This window comes from Podarcis gaigeae (genome assembly GCF_964106915.1).
Source record: "Podarcis gaigeae genome assembly, chromosome: 10".
NCBI lineage: Eukaryota > Metazoa > Chordata > Lepidosauria > Squamata > Lacertidae > Podarcis > Podarcis gaigeae.
The window spans coordinates 16,586,068-16,613,973 of record NC_139686.1 but is presented as its reverse complement, the minus strand read 5'-3'; the positions used below and the strand labels follow the sequence as shown (position 1 = coordinate 16,613,973).

Here is a 27,906-nt window from a genome sequence, read left to right as displayed (position 1 = left end):
CAGAAGGCCTTCAGAGCTGGACCTCAGTGTCCGGGCAGAACAATGGGGGTGGAGAAGCTCCTTTGGATATACAGAGTGCAGGTTGTTTAAGATCAACACCAACACTTTGAATTGCGCTGCCTTGAAGTCTGTATATATAATGACTGTTGCAGTTACCTTTAGCTCTCATGGCAGAAGCCTGCAGATATTGGTAGGAGGGCATAAGACAGCCTTGAAATTGTGCAAGTGGGAATTAGCTTCCAAGGAAGCATTGATTTCCTCTTCCTGTTTTTCAAGAACTTTATGTGGAGTAGGGGGGAAAAGACTTCTGCTGCATACACATTGCAGGGAACACAATTGGGACGTTGAACTCAAACGTTTTGTCAGTCCTTAAAGGATCTGTGTTAAGCTTTCACTTCCTTGGGGGGGGGGGGGCTCCCATTAGAAGAATCTGTACTTAGACCAAGGCCACATTCATTTTAGTGGAGGATACATTCAGAAAGATTATGGTATAATCTCATCTTTCCTTTTCAACACATGTGCACCATATGTCCTTGCGCACGCCTCCTATGGCAAGTAGCATTCCTGAATGCCTCTAGTCGCATGGAAGTGTCTTGCAGAGCTAGTTTCCATTCTGCACGGCTGAGAGAATTGCCTGCTCAGTTTTTGTTGCATAATTGCTGGTCTGGTTCCGAAATCCATTTGCTAATAAATGCCTTCAAGTGCAGCTGTGATTTGAATGTTCTTCTGAGACAGAAGCATGATGCACAAATCTGCAAAGGTGCGATCTGAACTCTTGCTTGTGTCAGCTGTGTCATCCATTGAAACAACTAGGATCATGGCAGAAGCCACTTTGAGCAGATCTGGTCAGCAGTGAACTGTGAGCAAGTCCTGTAATCAAGGGGAGAAATTTGATATACAGTTGTACCTCAGGTTAAGAACTTAATTCGTTCTGGAGGTCTGTTCTTAACCTGAAACTGTTCTTAACCTGAGGTACCACTTTAGCTAATGGGGCCTCCCGCTGCTGCCGCACAATGTCTGTTCTCATCCTAAAGCAAAGTTCTTAACCCAAGGTACTATTTCTGGGTTAGCGGAGTCTGTAACCTGAAGCTAAACCTGAAGCCTGTAACCTGAAGCTAAACCTGAGTCTGTAACCTGAAGCGTCTGTAACCCGAGGTACCACTGTAGTTGAAAGTTCAAGGTCAACTTGCCCAATTTGAATCTTTCAAAACACAATAACCCAGTGCTATTTTTTCTAGAAAAAGAGGTGCCAGAACTCACCACGAATAGCTCCTTTGTCCTCTTATAATGGCAATGGTACCTACCTGAGAGGTGCCGGAACTGAGTTCCAGCTGAAAAAAAGCCCTGCAATAACCAAAACACAGTGTCCCTTGAAAACTTCTCCGATTTTTGTCCTGCAGCTCTCTACCCAAGTAATGTGTACAAAAATGTGTATGCTATTGCAAAACCATACATGCAAATCCACAGATAAGCGAAAACAACATTAAAATGAATTGTATGGGGCAGAATTGCTTTGCAAAAAATATGTATGTTAGGCGAAATTGCATACAAAAGTGTATGTATTTGGAGAAATTCGCACTGAAATGCCAGTGAATTTTCACGAGGACAATTGATGTGGAAATGTGGGGAAGTGAACTTCAAAAAGACTGGAGAAATTAGAAACTGAGAATAACTAAAATTGATGGATTCACCAATTGCCACTGTTATCACAACTATCAGGCCTTCCACTCACTGCTCTTGCCTCGGGGTGGGCAATTGAAAGGTGAGGCAAGCTGGAATATCTCAAAGAGCCATATTTTCTGCTGGGATCTCCAGCTGCTGACCCCTCTTTAAATAAGTGGAGTAGATCTTTTAGGCATAGGCAAACTTGTTAGATTATAGACAATTGATTGCAAACCTGAGGTGTGTGAATGCACCAAACCTGATTGCACACCCAAGCTTTCTCATGCATAGCACCTCTTGATGCTGACAGTCAACCCTCTTTTATATTTATCGAGGCTTCAACAAGGGTTGGAGCTGCTGTATGTCTATAAAAAAAGCCTTGAGGAAGCTCTGAATAGAAACTATTTTTATATTTTCTACTGGCTTTCAAAAGGAAAGGAAAGCATCATCTCCTGTCTTCAATTAACTCTGTTAATGATTCCCAGAGCCTTACAGTATGTGTGGTGGTATTTAATTAAATCAGAGGAGACATGATTTGAACAAGACTTTAGTTTCACTTTGAAAGTTATTAAATAAACTGATATGGTTTTGTTCCACTAAGGTTCCTGGGAGCATCCGGCTAAATTTTAATCATGAGCAGCTAGTCAAATAGTGGCCCTCCCAAAAAAAACCTGAGGATAATAACTAGATATTTAAAAAAGATGGTATGTAAGATCATATCTAGCAGCTTTAAACCCGGCACCCATCTGAACAGTGTACAACTTTTGCCCAACTAAATGAAGTTAATGATCATCTCACAGAGGCCTGTTTAATGTGTTAGGTTGCAATCCCAAACATGTCTACTCAGAAGTAAGTCCCATTGAATTCAGTGGGGCTTACTCCCAGAGAAGTGGTGTTGAGACTGAAGCCTTAAGTGCTTGCTGACATTCCATTGAAAAAATAGTGGCTGGGTATTGAATGGGCAGGACTGGTGGTTCTAGAAGGTTCTGCAATGATCATTCCACTGCCTAGTACTGTACAGTAGATTCCAAACTGTCTCTGCTTAAGGAACATTTTTCAACTTGAACAGGCAGCTGAGGGACTCTCCTTGCATCTGCTATGCAATCCCATATGCACCACAGAAAATTTTGCATGCATTCTAGTCATAATATTGTGGCAGGTAGAGAGTAGCTAACCTCTCTTTCTTTGTCTGACTTTTCCTATGGCATCTAGTCTGTTTCACCCTTGTGTACCAAGGCAAGAGAGAGGGCTGGTTAACATCCTATACCTTTTTAAATGTGTTTGTGGGAGGAGATAGAGGTGGAGGGTATTGGTTTGAATTGTCCCTGCTTTTATTATGTATTTTGTGTTGTTCATCTGGAATTTCAAGTTGTGAGGTCTGTGGATGAAGGGATGTATACAAATTTAAACAACAACACAGTTTATTTCCAAGCACTTTAATTTTACCATTCATCTCCAAACCCAAGGTCTCCAGCTGCTATGTTAAGGATATTTTAAGAAGGAGGGTTTTTGTTCTACATGTGAAGGCAAAGTGACTACGTACAGTATAGTGCTTTTTTCTGGGGGGGACGCAGGGGTATGCATACCCCTAAACATTTTGTGAATCAAAGTTTGGCCTCATTGAGGAGCAGTATTTCAATATGACTAGGAAAATGAGAGTACCCCTAAACATTTTTTTTTAGAAAAAAAGCACTGACTACCTATATTCAAGTAGCAGAATCAGCAAAACTTAGGAGTTTTGCAAAGGGTGCAAAACTGACTTGGCAATTCATTCCACTCCATGAAGAGTGGGCTTTGGTTTCACATGGTGAAATGCTCCTATTATTTTTAGATCTGCTCATTTTTTATCATTTAATAACAATCATGCTATCAAAATGTCTTTATAGAAGCAACATGTTGTCAGAAACAAAGGACATTTCTGTTTCTCTGATAAAACTCAGACACCAGAATCCTTTCCCTTCTGTGTAAAATTGGTATATTTTTGGTGTGTGGGAACATCTTAAGAAAAACAGACAAATGTATCCACCCAAACAGACTGTGGTATTTGTGCTGGAGCTCTCTGTGCAGATCTGTTTCATATGTACTTAGGTTGGCAGAGTTGATCCTGACCTGGTTAATGAGGCTGGAACTAGACGTTAGGGCAGATGCACGAAGGCTGTTGCTAAGAACAGCAGTCCTGTGTCTCATTCTTCTCTCCTTGGTAACATCAAGCAATGCAAAATTTATCAATTTCATTTTTATCCCTCCCAAGAAAGTCAGTGCAGTGCAAGGTTGGGCAAATATGTCAACCTGCCCCTATTTTACTTTCACTGGAGTGATGATGCGCCAGGCTATGGAGATGGCTGGAACTGCTGGTTTCAGTTTCTCTTTAATTCTCATTTTCCTAATCTTAATATTTGGCTCTCCTCATTTCCACGTCCATTTGCAATTTATTATTACTATATTTTTAAAGGTCATTTATCAGCATTTTAGTGCAAATTCTCCTAACATACACATTTTTGTATGTAATCTTTCCTAATATGAACATTTATGCAAAACATTTTCCCAGGATATAATGCATTTTGGATGTTACTTTCACTATCATATGCATTTATCTGCACACTTTAGTACAGTGATACCTCCGTTTTTTAACATCTCTGTTGATGAACGTTTCGGTTTTCAAACGTCATAAACCCGGAAGTAAATGCTTCGGTTTTTGAACAAGCCTCAGAAGTTGAACATGCCATGCGGCTTCCATATTGAGGTTTCCATTTTGAGGCTTCGATTTTGAGTTTTCGGTTTTAGAACGTTTCAGAATTCAAACGATCTTCCGGAATGGATTATGTTCGAAAACCAAGGTACTACTGTATACCTATTTTTTATGCATTACTTTGCTGGAGGACAATATTGCAAAATTTGTAGAAGGGTGAATTTTGAAGGATGGCAGTGTTTTGATTTGTGTGTTGTGTAAGAAAAGATGAATCCAGTAAATTTGCCTTTGAATGTGAGCTGAATTGAATTTTCTCCCCATCCTCAACCTAGTGTACAGAATTCTCTTCCCCAACCCATTTTATCAACCCTGTTAAGTAAGCTAGGCTCAGAGAGAGCAGCTGGCCCAAGATATTGCTAAACAGGGATTTGAACCTGACGCCCTTGTCCATTCTCCCTCCCTCCTTTGAACTGTAACTTGCATGAGCCCCAGCCAGCATGTCCATTGGTCGAGGTAATGGGAGTTGTAGTCCAATAACCTGTGGAGAGCAATAGGTTGGAGAAAGCTGCTCTAGTCACTATACCATGCTAGACTTTGATGTATGTGTCGTGATGTTTGCACATGCATGCAGTGCAGTGGAGTGTCATATTGCACATTTTGAAACACAAGGCATTAGAGGGAGGAGAGTCAGAGAGTCGGGGCTGTTGTCTTCAAGACCACCATGTATCTGCTGCAGTGTCTGCTTCCAGTCTGAGGGTGCAACTAGCCAAGGGTGATTGCTTCATGACTGCCGTTTTGTTTATTATTTGTTTGCATATGAATATGGCAAACTGCTTTTTTCATAAAGTGCATTTAGTGTGAGTTATAGTGTAAAATGCAAACTGAAGATAAAATTCCTATCAAAATAACACTAAAGCGAAGCATGACATAGACATGATCCAGCCAAGTCAAACACTTTTTAAGTCCCATTAATTTCGCTGACAGAGTTAAAAGTTATTTTACATTTCTCTCAGTGAGAAGCATTTGAACTTTAAAAGTGCTTAATTTGGACTGGATTGTTCCCATAATAGACCGCAGCAGCAAAGGCACTTTAAAAAAAATCCAGCTGCCAGAAGATTCAAAATGCCACAGAAGCTAAAAATAACCAAAGAGAGAAAGCTTTTTTTAAAAAAATAAAAACAAAACAGTACACAGGTCTGTTGGCAGGGAGCTTTGTCACATAGATGCCACTTGTAAAAAAATAAAAATAAAAGCTTGCCAGTATGACCTAACACTGTCTGCTTCCAGGTGAAGTCTATATCGAAGCACCAATTGCCCTGATTTGCTTTCACAAAAATTGCATGGAGGTCATATTACTTCTCTCTAAAGTACTGTGCACTCTCGGCCGGAGTTTTCTTTCACTTTTCTTATTGCATAAAGTCTTTTTCTTCTTCTTGAGTGGGTTTATTGTGCAAGGGCTCTGCTTAGATATTGCTTTTTTATTGCAGTGTATCCACTTCCTTTGTGGGATAAGAAGGTACATTCTTACTGCACAAAGGGAAATGTATTTGTGTTGAGAGTCGGTATGCAGTGGTGGTGAAGAGTGTTGGGCCCAGGACCTTGAGGCTGCAGTTCAAATCCCAGCTCAGCCATCAAGTTCACTGGGTGACCTTGGGCCAGCCACTATCCCTCATCCCTCAACCTAACCTACCCCACAGGGTTGTTGTGAGGGTAAAATGGAGAGGGTGGAGAACTATGTATCCCACCTTGAGCTCCCTGGAGGAAAGGTACGATAGAAATGTAGTAATAAATAAACAAAGTTTACGTAAGCCACCTGGAGACCTTTAAGGTAACAAGTGACTAATCAGTTGAAAGAATAATAAAAATATACCTGCACCCAAACATGGGAGAGATTTGTGCAAACTGTGGCAGTCTGGAAGCTCCCTGGAAAAAATATACAGTGGACGCTCGGGTTGCAAATGTGATCTGTGCGGGAGGCACATTCGCAACCTGCAGTGCGGGTCATGATTTGGCGTGTCTGTGCATGTGCAAAGCATGATTTAGCGCTTCTGCGCATGCGCCAGAACCCAGAATTAACCCATTCTGGTACTTCTGGGTTCAGTGCAGTGCGCAACCCGAAAACACACAACCTGAGGCATCTGTAACCCGAGGTATGACTGTATTTCAAGGCAGATTCTGGCCCCATCCTGAAGATACTACTGTATTCATTTGCTTATTTTGAATACTTAAGGAAATCATAGAATCATAAGGCTGGAAAGGGGCCCTGAGGATAATCTATTCCAACCCCCTGCCATGCAGGAATATGCAGCTGCCCCATACAGGGATTGATCCTGCAACACTGGACATCATCAGCACCATGCAACCAACTGAGCTATCCAGGCTGCATCAAAGAAGCATTGTTATATCACTGTAGCCCTGAGAAGCTGTCAAAGATTAGAAAAGATCCTGGGAATAAAACCGTGCTCAAACCTAATACAGGAGCAGAAATGACGTGGTATCCATATGGAACCAGCGTTATGCAGGCAGCTCTTCCTGTCCCTCTTCCTGCTGTTTCCTGGTGTCATAGACTGAGAAGCCAAGCAGCTGGGTCCTGCTGAACCATACATTTATCGTGTTGTGATGCCACTTAAAACAGTGATGGCTTCCCCAAAGAATTATGGGAGGCTGTGTTTTGTTAACGGTGCTGAGAGTTGTTAGGCAATCCCTATTCCCCTCCCAGAGCTACGTGGTGCCTGGGTTTTCTAATAGCGTCCATAACAAACTCGGCTTCCATCAGCCATAACTAGCATGGCCAGGAATAATGAAATAATGAAGCCACGTTACAGGGAAACCAGGCAGAGGGCCTTCTCGGTAGTGGCACCCGCCCTGTGGAACGCCCTTCCACCAGATGTCAAAGACAACAACAACTACCAGACTTTTAGAAGACATTTGAAGGCAGCCCTGTTTAGGGAAGGTTTTAACGTTTGATGCATTACTGTATTTTAATATTGTCTTGAAAGCCGCCCAGAGTGGCTGGGGAAGCCCAGCCAGATGGGTGGGGGGGTATAAATAATAAATTATTATTATTAGTTCCACAACATCTGGAGGGCCACCGGTTCCCTATCCTTTCCACCACATGGGATCTGGATGTGTAAGTTACAGTATTTCTTGAGGGATGCTTCAGGCTGCCGCTCATTGTAATAAGCTTTGATTTCACCCGGCAGCTTCCACTTAATGATTTTAAAACCAGTATCTCTATGCTGTATTGATATAGCTCTGGTAAAGGAGTGTGGCTCTATAGTACATTGTTGGAAGCCTTCTAAATTAACTGGCCTCCAGACATGACAAGGAGATCATTGTTCTAGGCTTTGTATAATGTACCCCACCACCAACGGTACAGCAGTAAAAACAACTCAAGGAAAGACTTGGATGGAAATAGCCTCCCTTTCTATCACAGATTTATAAAATATTATGTTCCTTTGTTGCTGGATTTTGCATCACTTTGTGGACTGCCGACATGGAAGTTGGTCCTAGGAAATGTGGTTTTCTAATCAAGTTTCAGTTTGCAGTGAGAAAGGGAGCCAATATGATATCTTGCTACTCTTTCTTATAAAGGAGAGCTGCCAGAAGGCAAAAAATTATGGAAAACTCCATTTTCTGAACTCTCTAGTGGAATGCTGTTCTGATAGAACAGGGCTCCATTATGTTCTATGAGGCTATTATGTTTTGGAAGAAGGGAGAGTTTTTAAAAAAAATTATAATAACAGGTACATAGACTGTTCACGTGAAACCTATCTAGCTATTTCTTCAGGTGTTTAACAACCGTTAATGTCCTAAACATTGTGTACCAGTAACTGAGCGAAAGCCTGTACTTCGGATTAAATTCCACTTTGCCCTTCAGATTTTAGTTGCATTCAACATTTATAAGTCACTTTCCCAATAAAACCACCCGAAACCACATACAGAGAGTTAACACTATTCAGCAACAATCTTAAAATGGAGAATGTGAACCAATAAAAGCAGCAACCATAAGTAAAAACCTGGTAATCTGTTCCAAGGCAGTAATCAAAGCTCATGGGCTGTGATTTCTTTTGCTTGATGGCTTCAACTTTATGTTTTAAAACAGTGGCCAAGCTGCACTGATATCTCTCCACTAAAGGAGATGCATCAATTTTTGATCTGCTGGTGGAAGGCAGGGAACAAGGAAGCCTACTTCCTTGTTATGGGCTTCCACAGGGCAATCTTTTAATGGAATTGGGGCCAGCACTAAAAAAGCCCTGTCCCATACGTTTGGCAGATTTCCCTTTATACACTGAAAGGACATGGAGCAGACCTCCTTTAGATACCCCAAGAGACCAGGGTGGTTGATGGAGATACTTATGTAGTCATCCTTTCCAGGACCCCCCCCCCAATCTAGCATAGACATACAGGCTACTAACCTCTAGTGAAAACATTGCCCTCGACTGATCAGTCTTGTTGAGGAGGGAGAAAGCCAGTCTTCTGTGTTTCTGTGCTGTCTGTGGAAGGGTTTCCCTTCCTCAGAGCCAGCATGGTAACTAAATGACATATGAGGAATGGAGAGATCTGCCCCTGCTTCTATCAATCTGCTTATTTACCTGCCAAGAATTCTCTGTTGTCTGTGCCTCTACCTTCTATGCCTTGCAGGGGGGTTGGACTAGATTGCTCTAGGGGTCCCTTCCAACCTTACTATTCTGCTTCTATACCAGGCAAGGCTGGTCAGTAGTATGTACAGAGGTACCTCGGGTTACATACACTTCAGGTTACATACGCTTCAGGTTACAGACTCCGCTAACTCAGAAATAGTGCTTCAGGTTAAGAACCTTGCTTCAGGATGAGAACAGAAATCGTGCTCCGGCGGTGCAGCGGCAGCAGGAGGCCCCATTAGCTAAAGCGGTGCTTCAGGTTAAGAACAGTTTCAGCTTAAGAACAGACCTCCAGAACGAATTAACCCAAGGTACCACTGTAGTTCTATTTCCCTCCCTCCACAAAAAACAACAAGGTTGTTTGTTTGTTTTTGCTGTTTCGCTGATCAGCTCTCCATAGCAATATTTCCTTAAAAAAAGAAAACTCTGGTGTTCTATTCAGAGATCTCCCATATAGCATGCAGTTTAGCTCACAAATTAAATGGGATTGAAATGGGATTGTAATTGCCACTGAACCTCAAATTGCTTCCAATTGCTTTGAATATGCAGGTGCTTTCCCTTGCCTGTTTAATTAGCCAGATAAGAATCTGCCGCTCCTTGCAATACCCAGAATTAAAGGGATAAAGAAAGCTCTCTTAAAAAAGAAAGCATTTGAATGGGACTCAATACAGAAGGCTGGGTTAGCAATGTATGTTATAAAGGCAGAGTTGCTGTGTATTCTGCAACAGCAACAAAAAGTTGTGACAATCTTGACTTTCCCAGGTAGTGAAGAGTTAATATTATTATTTAAACAATGAGCAGATGTTAATGTCATTATGCTGGATTTTTAACAACAAACACATTTCTTTTTCCTGCACAGCGCCAATAGCTTTGTGGAGCCTTTGGCAGATAAGGCTGTTTTCTGAGAAGTGGTACATGGCTGGAGTTTGTGTGTTTGTTGGAGAAGCTGGCATCTCTGAAATAAGGCAGTTGTATTTGTATCTATTTCCCCCTTCCATCTTCAGTGTAAAGTTCAACGGAGGATAAATACCATGTTTACCAGGAGGTGAAAATAACAACTTTTTCTTTAAAAACAACACGTTTATCTAGTAAGCTACGTTATTTGAGATTCCTGGCACTTTGCATCTTTTCCTCTCCAACAGACCCTGTGAAAGCATGTGGGGACTGAGTTCGAATTCAGACGTGAAATGTCGTTAAACACATGTACCAGAGTTCATTTGGAGAAATTATTGAAGGAGAAATGGTGCTACAGATGTACAAATAAATGCCAATGAAAGCAAAAGTTTCCCTTTTACATCAGCCAACTTTCAGGTTTTAAAAATAAATTAAAGCCATTTAGCAATATTCAGTGTGAAAATCTTGTCCTGATGCAGAAAGAGCGGCTGGTGCTCAGATCCCCCTTTGAGTTGCACATGCAAAAAAAGGTGAATTCCTCCATGTAATACCAGGGTTATTGGCACAGTTCCCATCTCTGGAGCAAGGCTTCATATACAGTGTGAAACAGATGCTTGATGCTATCAGCTGCCCCTCACTGCTGAAGGTAAAGCCAGGAGATTAAATCTAGGCCCGCCCTCCCCTTTTAGGGGTGATTGGTTCTGCCACCTTTGATGCTGCCAAACATTTGTTGGGTGCACATTCATGCTGCCTGCTAATACATGCAGACAGAGTTCCCATTTCGTTTTAAAAGAGGAAACATAGCTTGCATGTGTATGAAATCAAGGCACAGTCTCTGCTGTATTTCGTACTGTGGCCTGACATTATGTTGCATAACTACTATTGCAGACCATTTGCTGAGTGTGCCGACTCTTAATGACACTGGTGGAACATACCCAACCTGATAGCTTCCTTAGAAAGGCAATAGGGGCCATTCCCTCAAACAGGACAAGACTCTGAGTTCAAGAGACCATATTGGCTGCCATTCCTGGAAGACCTGCTCTTCACCCTTGCAGGTCATTTCCCCCAGACCTGGGAGGGTGGGGCCTGGACTGACTCCAGCTACAAAAACTGAAGTTGATTAACAGTTTCTGGGGCTGGGGTATTTAGTGGATTTTGTTGCTGGGCAGTTGTTGCTGTTTTTAAAAAAATATATTTTAGATCTTATTATTATCTATGTAGAAATTATTCAATTTGATTGCGTACTCTTTGATATTTCATTGTTTATGACTACTTTTGTTATGTTTGTAATTATGTGATTTTTGTTTCATGTTGTAAGCTGCCTTGAGCATGTTTTGAACTACGGCAAGGCAGCAGACAAATGAAATGATGTACGTATGTAAGTTCTGCATCTCACCGTAAAGAACTATGTCAAGTTCCCTTGGGGCAAAACTATATTTACGTTGTAACTTAGCTCCTGGAAAATCCTCATTTCCATAGAGGGTCGAACTGGACATGCCAACAAAGAGGTGCTCAGATGTGAACCTTTGGGCTTGTAAAATCAGTCTCACATGAATGATGAGCTTTCAAATTCTAATAATAATAATTTATTATTTATACCCCGCCCTTCGGGCAGGGTTACCACAGCCACTCTGGGCAGCTTCCAACAAAGATAAAAAATGCATTAAAACATCAGTCATTAAAAACCTCCCTAAACAGGGCTGCCTTCAGATGTCTTCTAAACATCAGATAGTCTTTGACATCTGATGAGAGGGCGTTCCACAGGGCAGGCGCCACAACTGAGAAGGCCCTCTGCCTGGTTCCCTGTAACTTGGCTTCTCGCAGCGAGGGAACCGGCAGAAGGTCATTGGCGTTGGATTTCAGTGTCCAGGCAGAACGATGGGGGTGGAGACGCTCCTTCAGGTATACTGGACCGAGGCCGTTTATTCTAAATTCTTCTGCAGTTCAGATCAAAATCAGAGCTAGAAAAGTATTCCTGACACTTACTGAAGGGGCATAGCAGGAGTAGAGAATATTCTCTGCGTGCAGAAGGTGCCAATTTCAGCCCTCAGCATCTTCAAGTAAGCTGGGGAATGTTCTCTAAAACTGGGTGGGATTCAACTGAAATGCAGTGGTTCCCAATTAGCCAAATCCTGAACACCCCTTATATTTCAAAAGCCAAGCCACAAACCTGCTTTTGAAAATTTGGTATGTCTATGGTAGTTTTTGTTGTGTGAATTGTGCCACAGGCCCCCTGTGTGGGTTACAGACTCCTTGGGGTCTGTGGACGACCAATTCAAAGGTAAAGGGACCCCTGACCATTAGGTCCAGTCGTGGCCGACTCTGGGGTCGCAGCGCTCATCTCGCTTTATTGGCTGAGGGAGCTGGCGTACAGCTTCCGGGTCATGTGGCCAGCATGACTAAGCCACTTCTGGCGAACCAGAGCAGCGCATGGAAACACCGTTTACCTTCCCACTGGAGCGGTACCTATTTATCTACTTGCACTTTGACTTGCTTTCGAACTGCTAGGTTGGCAGGAGCAGGGACCGAGCAACGGGAGCTCACCCTGTCACAGGGATTCGAACCGCCGACCTTCTGATTGGAAAGTCCTAAGCTCTGTGGTTTAACCCACAGCGCCACCTGCATCCCTGGACCACCAATTGGGAACCACCAAACTAATAGGTCCCGTCCATGGAAGCCCAGTGCAAGGACTTAAGTTTGTGCAACAGGGCTTCCCCCCTCCTCTGTCCACCTCTCACAGGCTCCCTTGCCCCCCAAATCAGCTCTATGAGGGGTTGGGAGAACCCAGAGGGTGGAGAAGGGAGCATTGCTGTGTTTGGCAAAACAAAATGCTTGCCTTGACATAACTATTGCCTTGGTGCAACATAAAATTAGGCAAAATTGCATGCAAAATATTAGCAGACATTTACTGGTGAATTTCCATGATTATAAAAAAGAAGAAGAAAACCCCCCTGCAAACTGCTACAGAAATGTGGAAAAATGAACTTGAGACTGGAAAAGGAGAAACTGAAATTGACAGATTTGCTTATCCCTAATTCAATCTATAACCATGCATAACTGAAAAAAGTATCTTACACATCTGGTGAAGTATTCTGTGTCCCACAAAAGCTCTTTTCACAAGAAAAAAATTGTTTTTAAGATGCCACAGGCCTTGTGCTTCTGCGTGTTTGCTGTTCAGACAGGCTTTTGACCTGAAGCCCTGCTGTTAACACACATGCTGGCTTACCTGGAATGCGGCTCCTGCTGCAAACAGGACATTTGCAAGTAAACAAACACCTTTGCATTGTGTTTCACGTCCCAGCAGCTGAGTGCTCGCTGCAGGCAAACCCAAACTAAAGAAACCTCTATGCAGCAGACCGGTATCTGCTTACCGGTGACATCACAGCGGAGCAGCTGGGAGAAACCTGTAGGATCCTTTCCAGTGTTTGCAAAGGCCTGAGCTTTGCAAATGGGGCTCTATTAGAGAGAATGCAGTAAAGGTAGTGCTGGGGGTGGGGGCAGCTTGGGATCATGTGATCACAGTGCAGAGGGGACTAAGTGGTTGGAGGATTCGGGCTAGAGAATCAGTAGAACAGAGGGCACAACATATAATACACCAAAGGGTCGTTCCAGAGCAGTTTGCTGACAGGGGAGGGAGCGAAAGCAGCCAATATCTTCTCTGGCTGCCTGAAGGCAAGAGGAATATTTTTGCTCCCTCCTTCCACACCCTGCTCATTCCTTCAGCTGCTCCCTCCAAGGCTGTCAGCCGGCAAAGCACCATTCTCTAATCCCTGCATTCCAGGGATGATCAGCGGAGCCTGTTACAGGAGAAACCTATCAGGTCTTTCCATGTGAGTTCCTGATTTTTGATGCTGTGTGTGTGTGGGGGGGAGTTTCTAACTTTTCGGTCTGTGGGGTTTTCTTCCTAAAGTTGGAGAAAAATTGGCTCTGATGGTTCGAAGAAGCAGAATAGGTTGCTACATGTGGGGAGAGCTGTGAGTCAATGCTTTCAATTGTCTTATTCCGTCCCTGCCCCCCTCCACCCTCTTTTGCTGTAGTCAAATTTTGCTTTCTTGTAAAAATGGCCACAACTCTGTATGCATTCAGAAAAGATCTAGCAATCAAATTTCAAATGAAAATTGGCTGCTTAGTTGTTATAGAAGTTGCTTTCGTCTATGTGAAATTTGGAGGCTGCTTAATCTCCTGGTAAATACTAGACACTGATTAACTCAAGGGGCATAGAATGTGATGTGGTATCTGGTAGTATGATATTGAGAGAGGAGTTGTATCATTGCACTGCATGTTTTAATTGCTGCTATTGGCAAAGTGTTCTTTGGATTTTAGAAATTTGCAGAAATGTTATATGGGGGTATTAATCAGGGTACAGCAGACTCTAGCAATCAAATCAAAACTGGGGGTAGTTTAGAAAGCCTGTTTTCATGATGACAACAATATGACCCACATGACTGCAGAGAGGTGAACATTGTATCCCTTAAACATTCATAAATAACCAAAACCTCAAAGGATCCAAATGTATCAGTTTTAGTTACAATGGTTATTTATTTATTATTTATAACAATATTTGTATACCGATGTATCATAAAAATATATCACAGCGGTTTATGGCGGTTTGCATAAAACCAGACAATAAAATCACAAGTTAAAAGCAAGTTTAAAGCAAAAAGGAACTAAAAACAAACAACATTAGGCCATTGCGGGAGATGTACAGTACTCTTAATTGCACCCACAGGCCTGGTGGAATAGAAGAATTTTCAGCAGGCCTTTAAAAGTTGGCACAGAAAAGTGCCCACGGAATCTCTAGTGGCAGGGTGTTCCAGAGGACTGGGCCGATAACACTAAAAGCCCCATTTCTTAGTTTTTTAATTCACGGTGGATTTTATGGCATGGTTCATAATGTGAAAATCTGCAGAGGTAATTATACGATTTCCCTGCAAAAGGAGACTTGACAAGATTACATACACTGAATCTGGATAAATTGATGCATAGTGGTAGTTATTTCTTCCAGCTGAATGAGATGAGTGGGAAACGGCGATGCACCACGTAGACAGTTAACCACAGGGACTCAATTTTGTCTTGCTGAAGTCAGCTCAATTTGGCGTTTCCACATAATTCTGTGATTCTTCCATCATATCTCCAGCGATCAGCTCAACCCTTCCCACTCATTCATCACTCAGCTTTGTCAGAAGGTGACACATGCTCATATCATGATTGAGGGTCACCAGGCTGCCTGACTCAAAGCTCCCAGTGTCTCTCTCCTGTTAAAGGGATAAAGGCTCAGACAGGTATCTAGACAGTGACTTTGTTATCACACGGAAACTGGACTCAGCAGCAGACAGAAAACGAAGTAAATATTAAACATTCCTTTGATACTTACATGTCCCACAACATTGCACCAACGAGCTTCACAAGTTACTCAACCTTTTGTGAATCACAGGTAATAAAAAACTTACTCAAGCAAGTCAGATTTGCAGCAGGACCTAGCAGACTCAGTGGCTCCAAATCCCTGACAGATTGAGTGAATCCAACCAAATTCCTCGATTCTGGATACTTAGATTCATATCAAACTGCTGGGTTTTGTTTTTTCTTTTGTTTTAACAGAGCTGAAGTCAGCTGCAGCTGCTGTGTCAAGCAAAGATTATGTATGCAATAGGTCAACTTGGTACTGCAATCTATAAAAGGATAACCTGATATTAAATGCAAAAATGCATATATGGCAGATTTGGCCTTTCTGTGTGAGAACCGAGCCTCAAAATGGCCCCAGGAATGGGTTCTTTAAGATCTCTTTTTAGTATGTAACGGGACTTGCAGAAAATAAAAATACAAAATAAAGTTGCAGGGTAGAGTGCTCTACCATACCTACGTTCGGGATGTTCCATTCCATTTCTCACTCAAGGTGGTTTTCCGCTTTCCACCCAGCTGTCAGTCAGCATGCTCTAGTCACTGGGCATACTCAGACTTCAATGAAGGTCTTGGCCCCCACCCCTTAGGGGTTTTGTACTACTGCAGACCTTGCGGTTCTCTCCCCAGCCTGCTGTGCATGGATGTGCATGGATGGTGCCATCTAGGCTGCCTAATAATTGACCCTCTACATGCATTTGATATTAAAATATAGGATAATATACAGCATTCATCTGGTGATTTTATGAGTGCTTTTAGCACCTCACTTACATTGCGTTTTCACAACAGTTCTGCACGGTGGGTCATTATTATTGTCCCTATACAGTGGTACCTCAGGTTACAGACGCTTCAGGTTACAGACTCCACTAACCCAGAAATAATACCTCAGGTTAAGAACTTTGCTTCAGGATGAGAACAGAAATTGTGCAGCAGCAGCAGCAGTGGGAGGCCCCATTAGCTAAAGTGTTACCTCAGGTTAAGAACAGTTTCAGGTTAAGAACGGACCTCCAGAATGAATTAAGTTCTTAACCAGAGGTCCCACTGTAATTAGAGATGGAGGCCTGAGGATAAGCACAATGGCTTCTTGAATGTGCTGTAGTAGTTAGTTTTGCTCAGACTGGGGAGAACCAGGTGGATAATGCAGGAAGCTCACAGAGTGTCCTTGCGCCGTTCACTATCTCTCAGACCTGACCTACCTCTCAGGGTTGTTGTGAGGACAAAACGGAGGGGGGTGGGAACAGGACCTGGTGCAGCAGCCTGAGTTCCTTTGAGGAAGGGAATAAGAAATGTAATGTTGCCTACTGAGCAGAGGCAGCAATACACTGCATAGCCCTTACTGGGGAATAGCAGCAGGGCAGGGTTCCCCCCCCCCCATGCCCTGTTTGTGGGACTCCCACAGACGTCTGGATGGCTGGTGTGGGAAAGAAGATTGGGGACAAAGTCAAAATTCGGGGATCCTGCGGGGATCTTCTTATGTCCTTCAAGAAAAGACAAGTTAGAGGCGACATGGCAGAAGTGTACAAAAAAGTATGGATGGGAAGTGGATAGAGAACCTCTTTCCTCCCTCTCTCATTAGGCTAGAACTCATGGCCATCGAATGAAGCAGAAGGTTGGAGGGCAGAAAGCACCCAGGTAAACTGTGGAACTCACTGCCACAGGAGGCAGGGATGGCCCTTGACTTGGATGGCTTTGAAAAACAATTGAATGGTTCCCAGGAGGATAAGGCTGCTACCCTTGATCTCCATGTTCTGCCACCGCTGTTGGAGGCACCATGCTTCTGATTAAGGGTTGCTGAGAACTGCAGAAGGGAAGGGTTGCTGTTGTGCTCAGGCCCTGTTCACAGGCTTCCTGTCCTCACAGCTTCTGGTTGGTTGCGGTGAAGGCAGAATGATGGAGTCGATGGGGCTTTGGTCTGATCCAGCAGCGCTGTTTCAAAGTTCTTAGAAATGAGTGTTGAACGGGGGACTTCTGAGCCCTAAAACGCAGCCTCTTAACCATCATTTGCATTAACTCTCACTACAGCGTATTATTAGCAGTAGTATTTGTTAAATACTCGCCATTCTTCCCAAATGAGTTTACTGATAGCTATATCTCTACAAACAAGCTAGTTTGTCACCACTGTCTTTGTAGCCAGAGGGCTCTCAGTACAATGAATGAAAACTATTTCCATTCAAGTAGATATATTTGTGTATGTGCCGGTTTCCACTGGTCTCTCTAGAGGTTTATCTCTCTCCCGATTGAAAAAATAATATTTCCATACAGAAGTATTTGGTTGTGTGTGTACGCGCTTTGCATTCGTGTGTTTGTGCGTTCCTAGTTTTCCACCACTGTGAAAAATATTTTCTCATTTTAAATGTGTTGTTTTCCCTCACCTACTACCTAACTTTTTCCGTGCCATTTTTGGATGTTTCCCCCCCAATCCAATTGGCTCTCAAAAGGATGGAGTTTCGTAGACTTAGACTTTGCCTACGTTCTCATTGGAGCTTCTTGTGTATTCAGCAGTAAGACATCCCAAAAAGTAAAAGTGAAGGTGTGGTTTATTTAAAGCTGTGGTTTATTTAAAATATATATAATTGGCTTTTAAATGGCTTTCAAGTGTCTTTTCATCAACATTTCTTTCACAGTAGTAATCACTTCACTCATGAGAGTTCTACCTTCTTTGGAAGGAATGGAGGGATAGAAATTTGGCAAATACATACGCACAAGGGTTTTACAATGCATCAAGGAAGGCAAAACCTGCAGAGCCGGGAAAATTCCTTCCCAGCTCCAAATACAGCAACCCTTACAAACTATAGCAAAGCCCACAAAACATCCTGGAAGGAAAGGTTCAGGACACCAACACAAAGGCAATAACGAGCAGCGGGTGGGTGATGCTCCCGGCCGAATGTACTGCCGAGAGCAGCGCCAGCCCCATTATATAGGCTGGGAGCGGACCTGAATGAAGACTGCCACACTCGGGTCCACTCCCCAAGCCCCGCCCCCCAGACCGCTGTGGATTGGATCAAATCAGGTCTGGCGGGAACCTGTGATGCTCTGCAGTGGCTGGGGAGGAAGCAAATGGCTGCCACACGACAGGTCACAACCACCGCCCACCCTGAACTGGTAAGGGGCGATTTCTATCATAATTGAATATTGATCCTTCTGGATACTTTGCTTGCGTTTACTTTGGCTTTCAAAGAATCCTGGCTTAGTGTTGAATTGGTTTAAAGCAACGCCCAGTCAGCGTATAAGCAAGCTGACTTCAAGCTATGTGTAATGAATACAGTTTAGTTCAAACTTGCCTCAGCACCAACTAAGAGTTTGCTTCCTTGGTAATCAGGCAAATACACTTGGTATGTGCTGAGAGGCACTCTGTATTTTACAGGTTACAGGATGCAGATCTGAGTCCTTGCTAAAATTATCAACAAGATAAGATTACTCTCTTTTTTAAAAAATAAAATCTCTCTCTCTTTTTTAATTGGTCACAAATTCTGATGCAGTTGCACAAACCCAAGTGAACTCCCAGGCTTTTATTTCTTCCCTGTTCCTTTTAATTTCCGATGCATGCTTTATTTTATTTTGCTTTTTTATTGCTGATGTGCAGCGTATTTTCGCAAAGTAAACTTTAGGGCCCAGAGGTTGATAACCAAGATTGTCCTAATAAGGGCAAAAAAAAATAATGCACAGCTTTTATTGGCGAGGTCAAAGAAATGAGGCAGTGCATATATTAACTCCCTCTCTCACTGAGGAGGATATGGTGTGGTTTGGCCTGCGCAGCGGTGGTTTGGCTTAGCTGGTCACGAGTCAGTTTGTTCCACTGTTGAAATCCCTTGTAGAGTCCATGGTCACGACATTATAGCCTTCCTTCCTTCCTTCCTTCCCTCCCTCCCTTCATTATATTTTATGTATCTGCTCAATGAGTCACTCACCGGTGCAGTGAACAAAGCTGAAATACCTGGAGCCAGAAGATGCTGCCAGAAAAACTGTTGTCCCACCATGAATTGGGGTCTCCTCCCCATTTATTGAGCATTCACCATGATTTGCTTGCACAAAGCTTACCTGGACTTTATTTTTTTTTTTAAAACATTTTTTATTGCTTTTTTAAAAGTACAGAAATACAGAAAAAAGAATAAAGAGTGGTTATAAGAAAGAGAGATATAAATAACAAATTTCCATATTCTTTTTCCATCTAACCTATAGGACTTCCCCACATCCTCCGAACCCTGCGTTCTCTGTCTTATAAAGCATCAGCAATTTGTTAACTTATTTCAAAACTTATTGTAACTTCCATTTATCATGTTCCCTATTTTCAATTTTACTGTCGCTCAATTCTTATATGTTTTATATTTAACACAATAAAGTTATTTCATTATTTTACCTCTGAATTCTTGTGTCTTAATTTTCATTCCAATAACTTACATTTGCTGAAGCTAGAGTTTCCTGAAAGGTGCATTTTTTTTTTAACATTCATACAACTTATAGTGTTTTTTCAAATAGTCCTTAAACTTTTCCCAATCCTCCTCAGTTGTTTCTTCTCCCGCGTCTCGGATTCTGCCAGTCATTTCAGCCAGTTCCATATAGTCCATCAACTGCGATTGCCATTCCTCCAGCGTGGGTAAATCTTGTGTCTTCCAGTATTTTGCAATCAGGATCCTTGCTGCTGTGGTAGCATACATAAAAAAGGTTCTGTCCTTCTTAAGCACTCTCTGGTCCACCATGCCCAGAAGGAAGGCCTCTGGTTTTTTAGGTAAGGTAAATCTCAATACCTTTTTTAGTTCATTATGGATCATTTCCCAGAAGGCCTTCACTTTCGGGCAGGTCCACCAGAGATGAAAGAATGTCCCTTCCGCCTCTCCACATTTCCAACATTTGTTGTCAGACAGATGATATATCTTGGCTAACTTGACTGGGGTCATGTACCACCGGTATACCATTTTCATAATATTTTCCTTCAAGGCAGTACATGCCGTGAATTTCAAACCGGTGTTCCATAACCTTTCCCAGTCTGCAAACATAATGTTATGCCCCACATCCTGAGCCCATTTTATCATAGCGGATTTGACTGTCTCATCCTGTGTATTCCACTTAAGCAGCAAGTTATACATTCTCGAAAGTAGTTTACTTTTTGGCTCTAACAATTCAGTCTCTAGTTTCGATTTTTCCACCTGGAATCCAACTTTTTTATCTATTTTAAATACCTCTTGAATTTGCGCATAGTGCAACCAATCTCGTACCTTAGTTTTCAATTTCTCCAAACTTAGCAACCTCCAATTGTCTCCAGTTTTTTCAATTATTTCCCAATATTTAGGCCAGTGGGCCTCCATGTTGGGTCTCTTACGTGCCTTGGCCTCCACCGGTGAGAGCCACCTCGGAGTTTTACTCTCCAATAAGTCTTTGTATTTTATCCAGACCCTCCAAATTGCTCTTCTGACAATATGGTTTTTAAACAATTTGTGCACTTTGGCCTTGTCATACCACAAATATGCATGCCACCCAAACGCATTGTCAAACCCTTCCAGATCCAGGACATCAGTGTTCTCCAATAAAATCCAATCTTTCAACCAGCAGAAGGCTGCAGATTCATAATATAGCCTCAAGTCTGGCAGGGCAAATCCCCCTCTTTCTTTCGCATCAGTTAATATTTTAAACTTTATTCGGGGCTTTTTGCCCTGCCAAACAAACTTAGAAATATCCTTCTGCCACTTTCCAAAACATTCCACCTTGTCCACGATCTGTAGGGCCTGAAACAAAAATAACATTTTCGGCAATACATTCATCTTTACAGCAGCTATTCGGCCTAACAAGGAAAGTTTCAGTCTTGACCATATATCCAAGTCTCTTTTGATTTCTGACCAGCATTTCTCATAATTATCTTTAAACAAATTCAAATTTTTGGAGGTCAAGTACACCCCTAGGTATTTTACTTTTTTAACCACATTCAACTCCGTTTCTTTGGAGAACTCATCTGTTTCTGTAGCTGTCAAATTTTTTGCTAAAACCTTGGTTTTTTGCTTATTTAACTTAAACCCCGCCACCCGACCAAAATCAGAAATTAATTCTAACACTCTTTTAGTGCTGGAGACTGGTTCCTGAAGTGTTAATACCAAGTCATCTGCAAATGCTTTCAATTTATATTGTTTCACTCCGACCTCAATTCCCTGGACCAACCGGTCCTTTCTAATCATATTTAGCAACACCTCCAGGACTGAAATAAACAATAGGGGGGATAGAGGGCACCCCTGGCGTGTCCCTTTTTCAATTTTAAACTCCTCTGTCACCACATTGTTTACTATCAATTTAGCTTTTTGTTCTGTGTAGATTGCTTCTATACCATTTTCGAACCCCCGCCCCACTCCCATCCCTTCCAAATTTTTCTTCATAAACATCCAAGAAATATTATCAAAGGCCTTCTCTGCATCAACAAAAATCAAAACCGCTCTGGTATTCAGATTTGTTTGTAGAAGTTCCAAAATGTCAATAATGTTTCTTGTGTTGTCAAACAAATGCCTACCAGGGAGAAAGCCAGCCTGGTCTTTGTGAATCACTTCATTTAGTACTTTTTTAAGTCTATTTGCCAAAATATCTGCAAAAATTTTATAATCCACATTTAGGAGTGAGATGGGGCGGTAGTTCTTAAGTTGGGTCTTTTCAGTCTCTGATTTAGGTACCAATGTGATGAAAGCTTCTTTCCACGTTTCCGGTGCCCTCCCTCCCTCCATTATCTGGTTGCAAACCTCCATCAAAGGTTGTATCAAATAGTCCTTTAAAACTTTATAATATTTGGAGGTTAAGCCGTCCGGGCCTGGGGACTTGCCAAGTTGAAGATTTTGAATGGCACTTTCAATTTCTTGCTGTGTAATATTACAGTTCAGGTTTGTTCTCATTTCCAGGGGTATTTTTTGTAATCCATTAGTTTTTAGAAATTGATCCACCTCTGAGGCTTTTTGCGGCCCTTGTGTATAAAGTTCTTTGAAGTACCTCTGGAAGCACTTTCTGATTTCCTCGGGTTTCTGAACCATTCTCCCTTCGATCTCTAGATTTGTAACCGTATTAAGCTTTTGTCTCTTTTTCAACTGCCAAGCTAGCAGTTTCCCACACTTATTCGCCGATTCGAAGGATCTTTGTTTCATTTGTTTAATTTTCCATTCCACCTCTTGATTTATCAGTTTTGAATATTGCGCCTGGAAGAATTTCACTTCTCTTAACACGTCCTTCGACTTAGGCCTAGATCTTAATTTTTTCTCACCTTCTCTTATTCTCTCCAATATCTTCTCCTTCTTTTCATTCCAGAGCCTTTTCTTAATCGTGTTTTGTTGTATTAGAAACCCTCTCATGACTGCCTTACTTGCGTCCCAGATTGTTCTTTTTTCCACAGTAGTATTCAAGTTTATCTCAAAATAGTCCTTTAGAGTTTTTTGGGCCTTCTTGACAATCTCCTGATCTCTTAGAATAGTGTCATTCATTTTCCATCTAAAGGATCCGGTTGTATTTAGTCTCAATTCCACTTTCAAAGCATTATGGTCGGAGCAGGTTTTTGGGCAGATTTCCACTTTTCTAGTCTTAGGTGCCAGTCCTCTAGTTGTCCAGATTTGGTCGATTCGTGTCCATGTCAGATGAGCTTCAGAAAAGAAAGTCCCTTCTTTCCCTAGAGGGTTCTTAACCCTCCAAATGTCTACTAAATCCATATTGTCTGTCATTTCAAAAAAGGTTTTGGGTAGTCTGCCGTCTTTCGATATGTTAGCACTTTGTGACTTATCCATATTTACAGACACGACCCCATTCATATCACCCAGCATAATGATGTTGCTATAGTCCAAATAATCCAGCATAGTCTCATGCAGCTTCCTGAAGAATTCCGACTTTCCCTCATTTGGAGCATATATTCCTAATATCAAAATTTTTTCTCCTTGCGTCTGTATTTCAATCGCCAAAATTCGGCCATATTCATCTTTGAATAAAAATTTCGGTGACAGGCTCTCCTTTGCGTAAATCACCACTCCTCTCTTCTTAACTTTGTCTGAAGAAATAAACTCTTGGCCTAGTCTTTTGTTAATTAACACTTTTCTATGGAGCCTTGTCACATGTGTTTCCTGTAGGCAGATAACGTCCAGTTGTTCCTTTTTCAAAATGTGAAAGACTTTCCTTCTTTTTTCCGGGGAGTTTCCGCCATTTATGTTCCAACTAAGAAGCTGTAGAGACATCCTGAATCAATTGACGGGTTCTACAATGGGGTATCTAAGCTTCCTCCCGATCCCGGGGGAGGTAATGCTGGTCCTGGTCCTGGTGGTATAACTCTTGGAGATGGTCCCGGTGGTGGTGGAGGCCAAGAAGCTGCAGCTCCTTTTTGCAGGTCCTCCTCGTGGTCGTGTAGGAACTTCTGCTGGTCTTCAGGTGATTTAATCTTTATTTTCCTTCCTTTGTAAGTAAATGAAAGTCCTTGTGGAAACTCCCACCTGTAAGGAATTCCGTTGTGTCTCAACAATTTGGTCAAATCTATATAGGTAGTCCTAAGTTCCAAGAGATATTTGGGTATATCTCTGTAAATTTCGGCCCTTTTACCTTCTACCTCCAAAGATTTCTTAAAATGTAGGCCTAGTATCTTATCCCTTTCTTCTCTTGATCTCAGAGCAACCAAACAGTCTCTGGGCTTATCTTTCTTTACTGATTTTCCCAGTCTAAAGGCTGTCACAATTTTAAAGTCCTTTTCTTCCTCAATTCCCCAGAATTTGGAGAACAAAAGTGTCAAAAATCCCTCTAGATTATTTTGTTCCAATTCCGGGATAGCCCTTATCCTGAGATTACTATCTTTACTTTTCAATTCAACCAATGCCAGGTAGGCTTGTTGTTCCCCTACCTGCCTTCTCAAAGGTCTTACCTCTCCTTTAATTTCATCCACCTTTAAGTTCGCCTGTTCTGCTTTTTGGTTGGCTTCCACAGCTAATTTAAAGTTTTCTGCCGTAGCTCCTTGCAATTTCTCAATTGCCTGAGTGTGCTGCGAAACCTGTTCAGTTAATTTGCCAATAGAGGATGTAGCTTGGTCAATCTTTGATGTTTGATTGTCCACTTTTTGGTTTAAGACTGCCAATTGTTCCAAAATTTGTTTTAAAACTGTTTCAGATCCTCCAGTTGCCATGTCTTCTGCAGCAGGCTGCACTAGTTCCACCTCCTGTGCTGTCAGCACAGTTGGGACAGATGATCTGCGGTGATGAGTTAAAGTTGTTTGCAAAAGTTGCCCAGATTTTTTCTCTTTTTCTTTATCTTTAGCTTTAGCTGCTCTTGTTCTCCCTGTGCCGCTCATTCCACACCTGCCTCTGTTCAAGGTCAAATGGTCTTTTGTCCCATGGGAAAAACAAGTCCCAAATATAAATAAAAAGAACCACAAAAAGTTTCAATAAAGCTCAGTTCCCATGCAACTATATTTCCACAGTCCTATAGGGGGAGTATTTCAAAGCTTCAAAAAAGAAAGGAACTATTTTCCGCCATTGAAGTTCCTCGATTCCCCATATTGAGTTTTGTAATTCCCAAACACAAAAGGAAGGTTTCCAGCACTTCTAATCTCTTAAAATCCAGCCATAAAGTATCGATACAGGTCCATGCAACAATGTTTAATGTTAGTATCTCAGTCTATGCAACAATTTCGATCTCTGCAACAATGTCGTCAGTTTGACAGCAGTTTGACAGTTCTTTTTCTATGCACTGGCAGCCCGGTGACGGGGTTATCTCTTTCAGCCCCGTTTAGCCCAGAAATTGGAGGATAGTTCTAAAGAATAAAGGTCTATACAACCCACAGTTCTTTCCTTTTTATCTTCAAAATACAGAGTCTCTCAATGCACCCTTTCTTCCACTTTTACAATCCCTTTTTAAATACTTCAGCTCGTTTCCGAGCCCTTGCTTTGATCTAATTAGCAGAGTCGGGAGGCGGACTTCCTGTTACTCGCCTCCCGCTTTCGGCCGAATTTCTTCAGTTTAGTTGAAAAATTTAGGACCCTTACTCACGGGTATGTTGCTCCAATTCCGATAATTTCAAGAAGAAAGGTCAGCGCTCATCAGCAGCAGCAGCGCGGCTTTGCTTCCACGAAAAGAGCGATGAACTCACAGCGCCGCTCCCCCTTTCACGTTCCGGAGCCTCTTACGAGGCTCCTTCCCCGCTTCTGGGGGGGCTCCAGGCGCCCGCCGAGTCCCACGGCCGCAGGCTCACTCTGCCTGCAGTTTTTCTTGATGGGTCTCCGCTTTGCCGCAGCGGACGACCCTTTTTCGCGGAGCCCCTCTTCACAGCGCAAAGAGGACCGCCATTGCTGTTTCGCGCCGCCTCCGGAAGTCTTACCTGGACTTTATTGAGGATGGTGGGGAAGCTATATGACAATGATAATTCATCCTCTACCTGCCCTGATTTGCTTGCGTGATGCTTATACACCACAGATCCATTATATCCTCACAAACAACCCTGCAAGGTAGCTTAGGCTGAGAGAGAGCGACTAGCCCACCCAAGGTGACCAAGTGAGATCCATGGTTCATTGGGGATTTGAACCAGGATCTCCCCAGTCCTTCTTTCCAACCACAGCACCACACTGATAATGTGCCCATTTTCACAGAAGTAGAAGTGTGTGCTGTGAAGGTCAGAACTATTGGTGCATAATGCTCTCCCCCGTTCATTTTTGATGTGCAGAAAGTTACTTTTATACATCATTACTGAGTGGTGTGCAGATCCACATCTTCAGCTGAAGCAAAGCCTAGGTTTGTGTCTTGGTACAGCATCTTAAAAAGCAGAGACATCACCTCGCCAACAAAGGTCCGTACAGTTAAAGCTATGGTTTTCCCAGTAGTGATGTATGGAAGTGAAAGCTGGACCATAAAGAAGGATGATTGCCGAAGAATTGATGCTTTTGAATTATGGTGCTGGAGGAGACTCTTGAGAGTCCCATGGACTGCAAGAAGATCAAACCTCTCCATTCTTAAGGAAATCAGCCTGAGTGCTCACTGGAAGGACAGAAGCTGAGGCTCCAAGACTTTGGCCACCTCATGAGAAGAGAAGACTTCCTGGAAAAGACCCTGATGTTGGGAAAGATGGAGGGCACAAGGAGAAGGGGACGACAGAGGACGAGATGGTTAGACAGTGTTCTCGCAGCTACCAGCATGAGTTTGACCAAACTGTGGGAGGCAGTGGAAGACAGGAGTGCCAGGCGTGCTCTGGTCCATGGGGTCATGAAGAGTCAGACACAACTAAATGACTAAACAACAACAACAACTAGCCCATCTTAACCATCATCCAGGTCCCTTTGCATCTTTCATTCCTCTGTTTCTCCTTTTCCTCTGGAGTTTTGCGCACTGCTGAAATTCAGTGCCAGCTGGGATGCAAGCTGGGAGATAGTATTTTATTTTATAAATACATAAGGGGTGTGCATAGGGGCCCTTCCATCTGTGCTTTTCACAAGATCAGCCACCCTGCTTTTAAGGCAAGGATGTGCCCTGCCAGGTACTGTTGGATTCCCATCAGCCCTGACCATGCTCTCTGAGGCTGACGGGAGTCTGAAGCCTAGCAGCATCAGGCTCCCGCTTCTGTCTTTGAAAGGTAGGGCAAATCTGGTCCGGGGCTCCTCTTTGCTGCTATTCTGCTGATCTCTGTCAACTGGACTTCTTCCGACCATCCTCCACCCCCTGCCCTATCCCTCAGTGCTTCCTCCTGGAAAGGAGCTGGAATGTGAGGGAAAGTTTTCAGATGGCTGTCACAGCAGAAAGGGAACACAAAACAAAAATGTATTCCGCTTATTTTTGGTGCTTTGAAAGTGCCCGTCAGTAGCACAGGAAGGAGGAGGCGGGTGTTTTAAGAGTGCCAAATGGAACAAAACAGACAGCGAAGAATCTTCCCTGTCTGCTGCAGCACTTGCAGTGAAGAAACAATACCACATTCTTTCAGTGCTATCTCCTCCTTTCTGCTGCTGGGATGGATCGGTGGGGATCTTTGGAGCATGTTTAGTTGGCTTGGTTTCCCAGACCTGAAGACTCAACGGCTCTAGTTTTAAAAGCTATTCTCTGAAACCATGAGAGCTAGAAACTTAGCAGGAGTTTAGATAAACAGATAGACAAATGTAACATGCTGTTTATGTATTTCTTCACCTTTTTAAAACTACCTGAATGGGGAAGAACTAGAGCCTTCCTTGTGGAAGCAGCAGGTCTTCCATATGGTCAGGAAATGCTTCTGCCCTACCTGGAACCCAGGATTCTGATTTGGGCAGAGCTCATGCTCACTTTAAGCCTGAACTGCAAGACCTGTTTGCCAGAGCTTGGAATAAAGGGATGCAACAATGTTTTCTTTGTTCCAAACGGCAAAGATCTTGTGTAGAGTTCTGCTTTGATCTTTCACCCGAGGTTCTACAAAGCCTACTAAAGTGCAGTGTGCGTTCTTTCGACGCAGCGTGAGTCATTTGCAAGTGTGCTGCAAAGTGCTCGTTAGCTTTAAACGGATCTGAGCTGTGCTGCGCAGTCTTCTGCACTGAATTAGCAGCTGGACTCAAAGACTTAAGAGTTGATAGCATTGGTTAGAACCCACCTCACTCACACACGAAAACAAAGATCACCACAGCCAATCACAAGCAAACAATCACACCCTAGGCCAACCCCAACCTCTCTCACCACCAAAGGAAC

General features: G+C 42.8%; 2 protein-coding genes across 25 annotated transcripts in view; both read left to right on the top strand.

The window, feature by feature from the left end:
• The window catches only part of LOC310826186 (tigger transposable element-derived protein 1-like), a 1,677,490-nt gene that overhangs the window by 1,531,028 nt on the left and 118,556 nt on the right, over positions 1-27,906 (top strand). The gene's annotated exons all lie outside the window — the stretch shown is intronic.
• Positions 1-27,906, top strand: part of CALD1 (caldesmon 1) — a 181,645-nt gene that overhangs the window by 113,859 nt on the left and 39,880 nt on the right. For 2 of the 24 annotated variants that reach the window (XM_083700185.1, XM_083700184.1), the window contains exon 1: positions 13,421-13,718. The exons of 20 other annotated variants lie outside the window; for them this stretch is intronic. In XM_083700185.1, coding sequence (XP_083556311.1) covers positions 13,672-13,718 — 47 coding nt within the window. In that variant the 5' untranslated portion in view covers positions 13,421-13,671. Of the gene's footprint in view, positions 1-13,413; positions 13,719-27,906 lie in introns of those variants that run through there. 2 more of the 24 variants (XM_083700191.1, XM_083700175.1) reach the window with 2 other exon arrangements.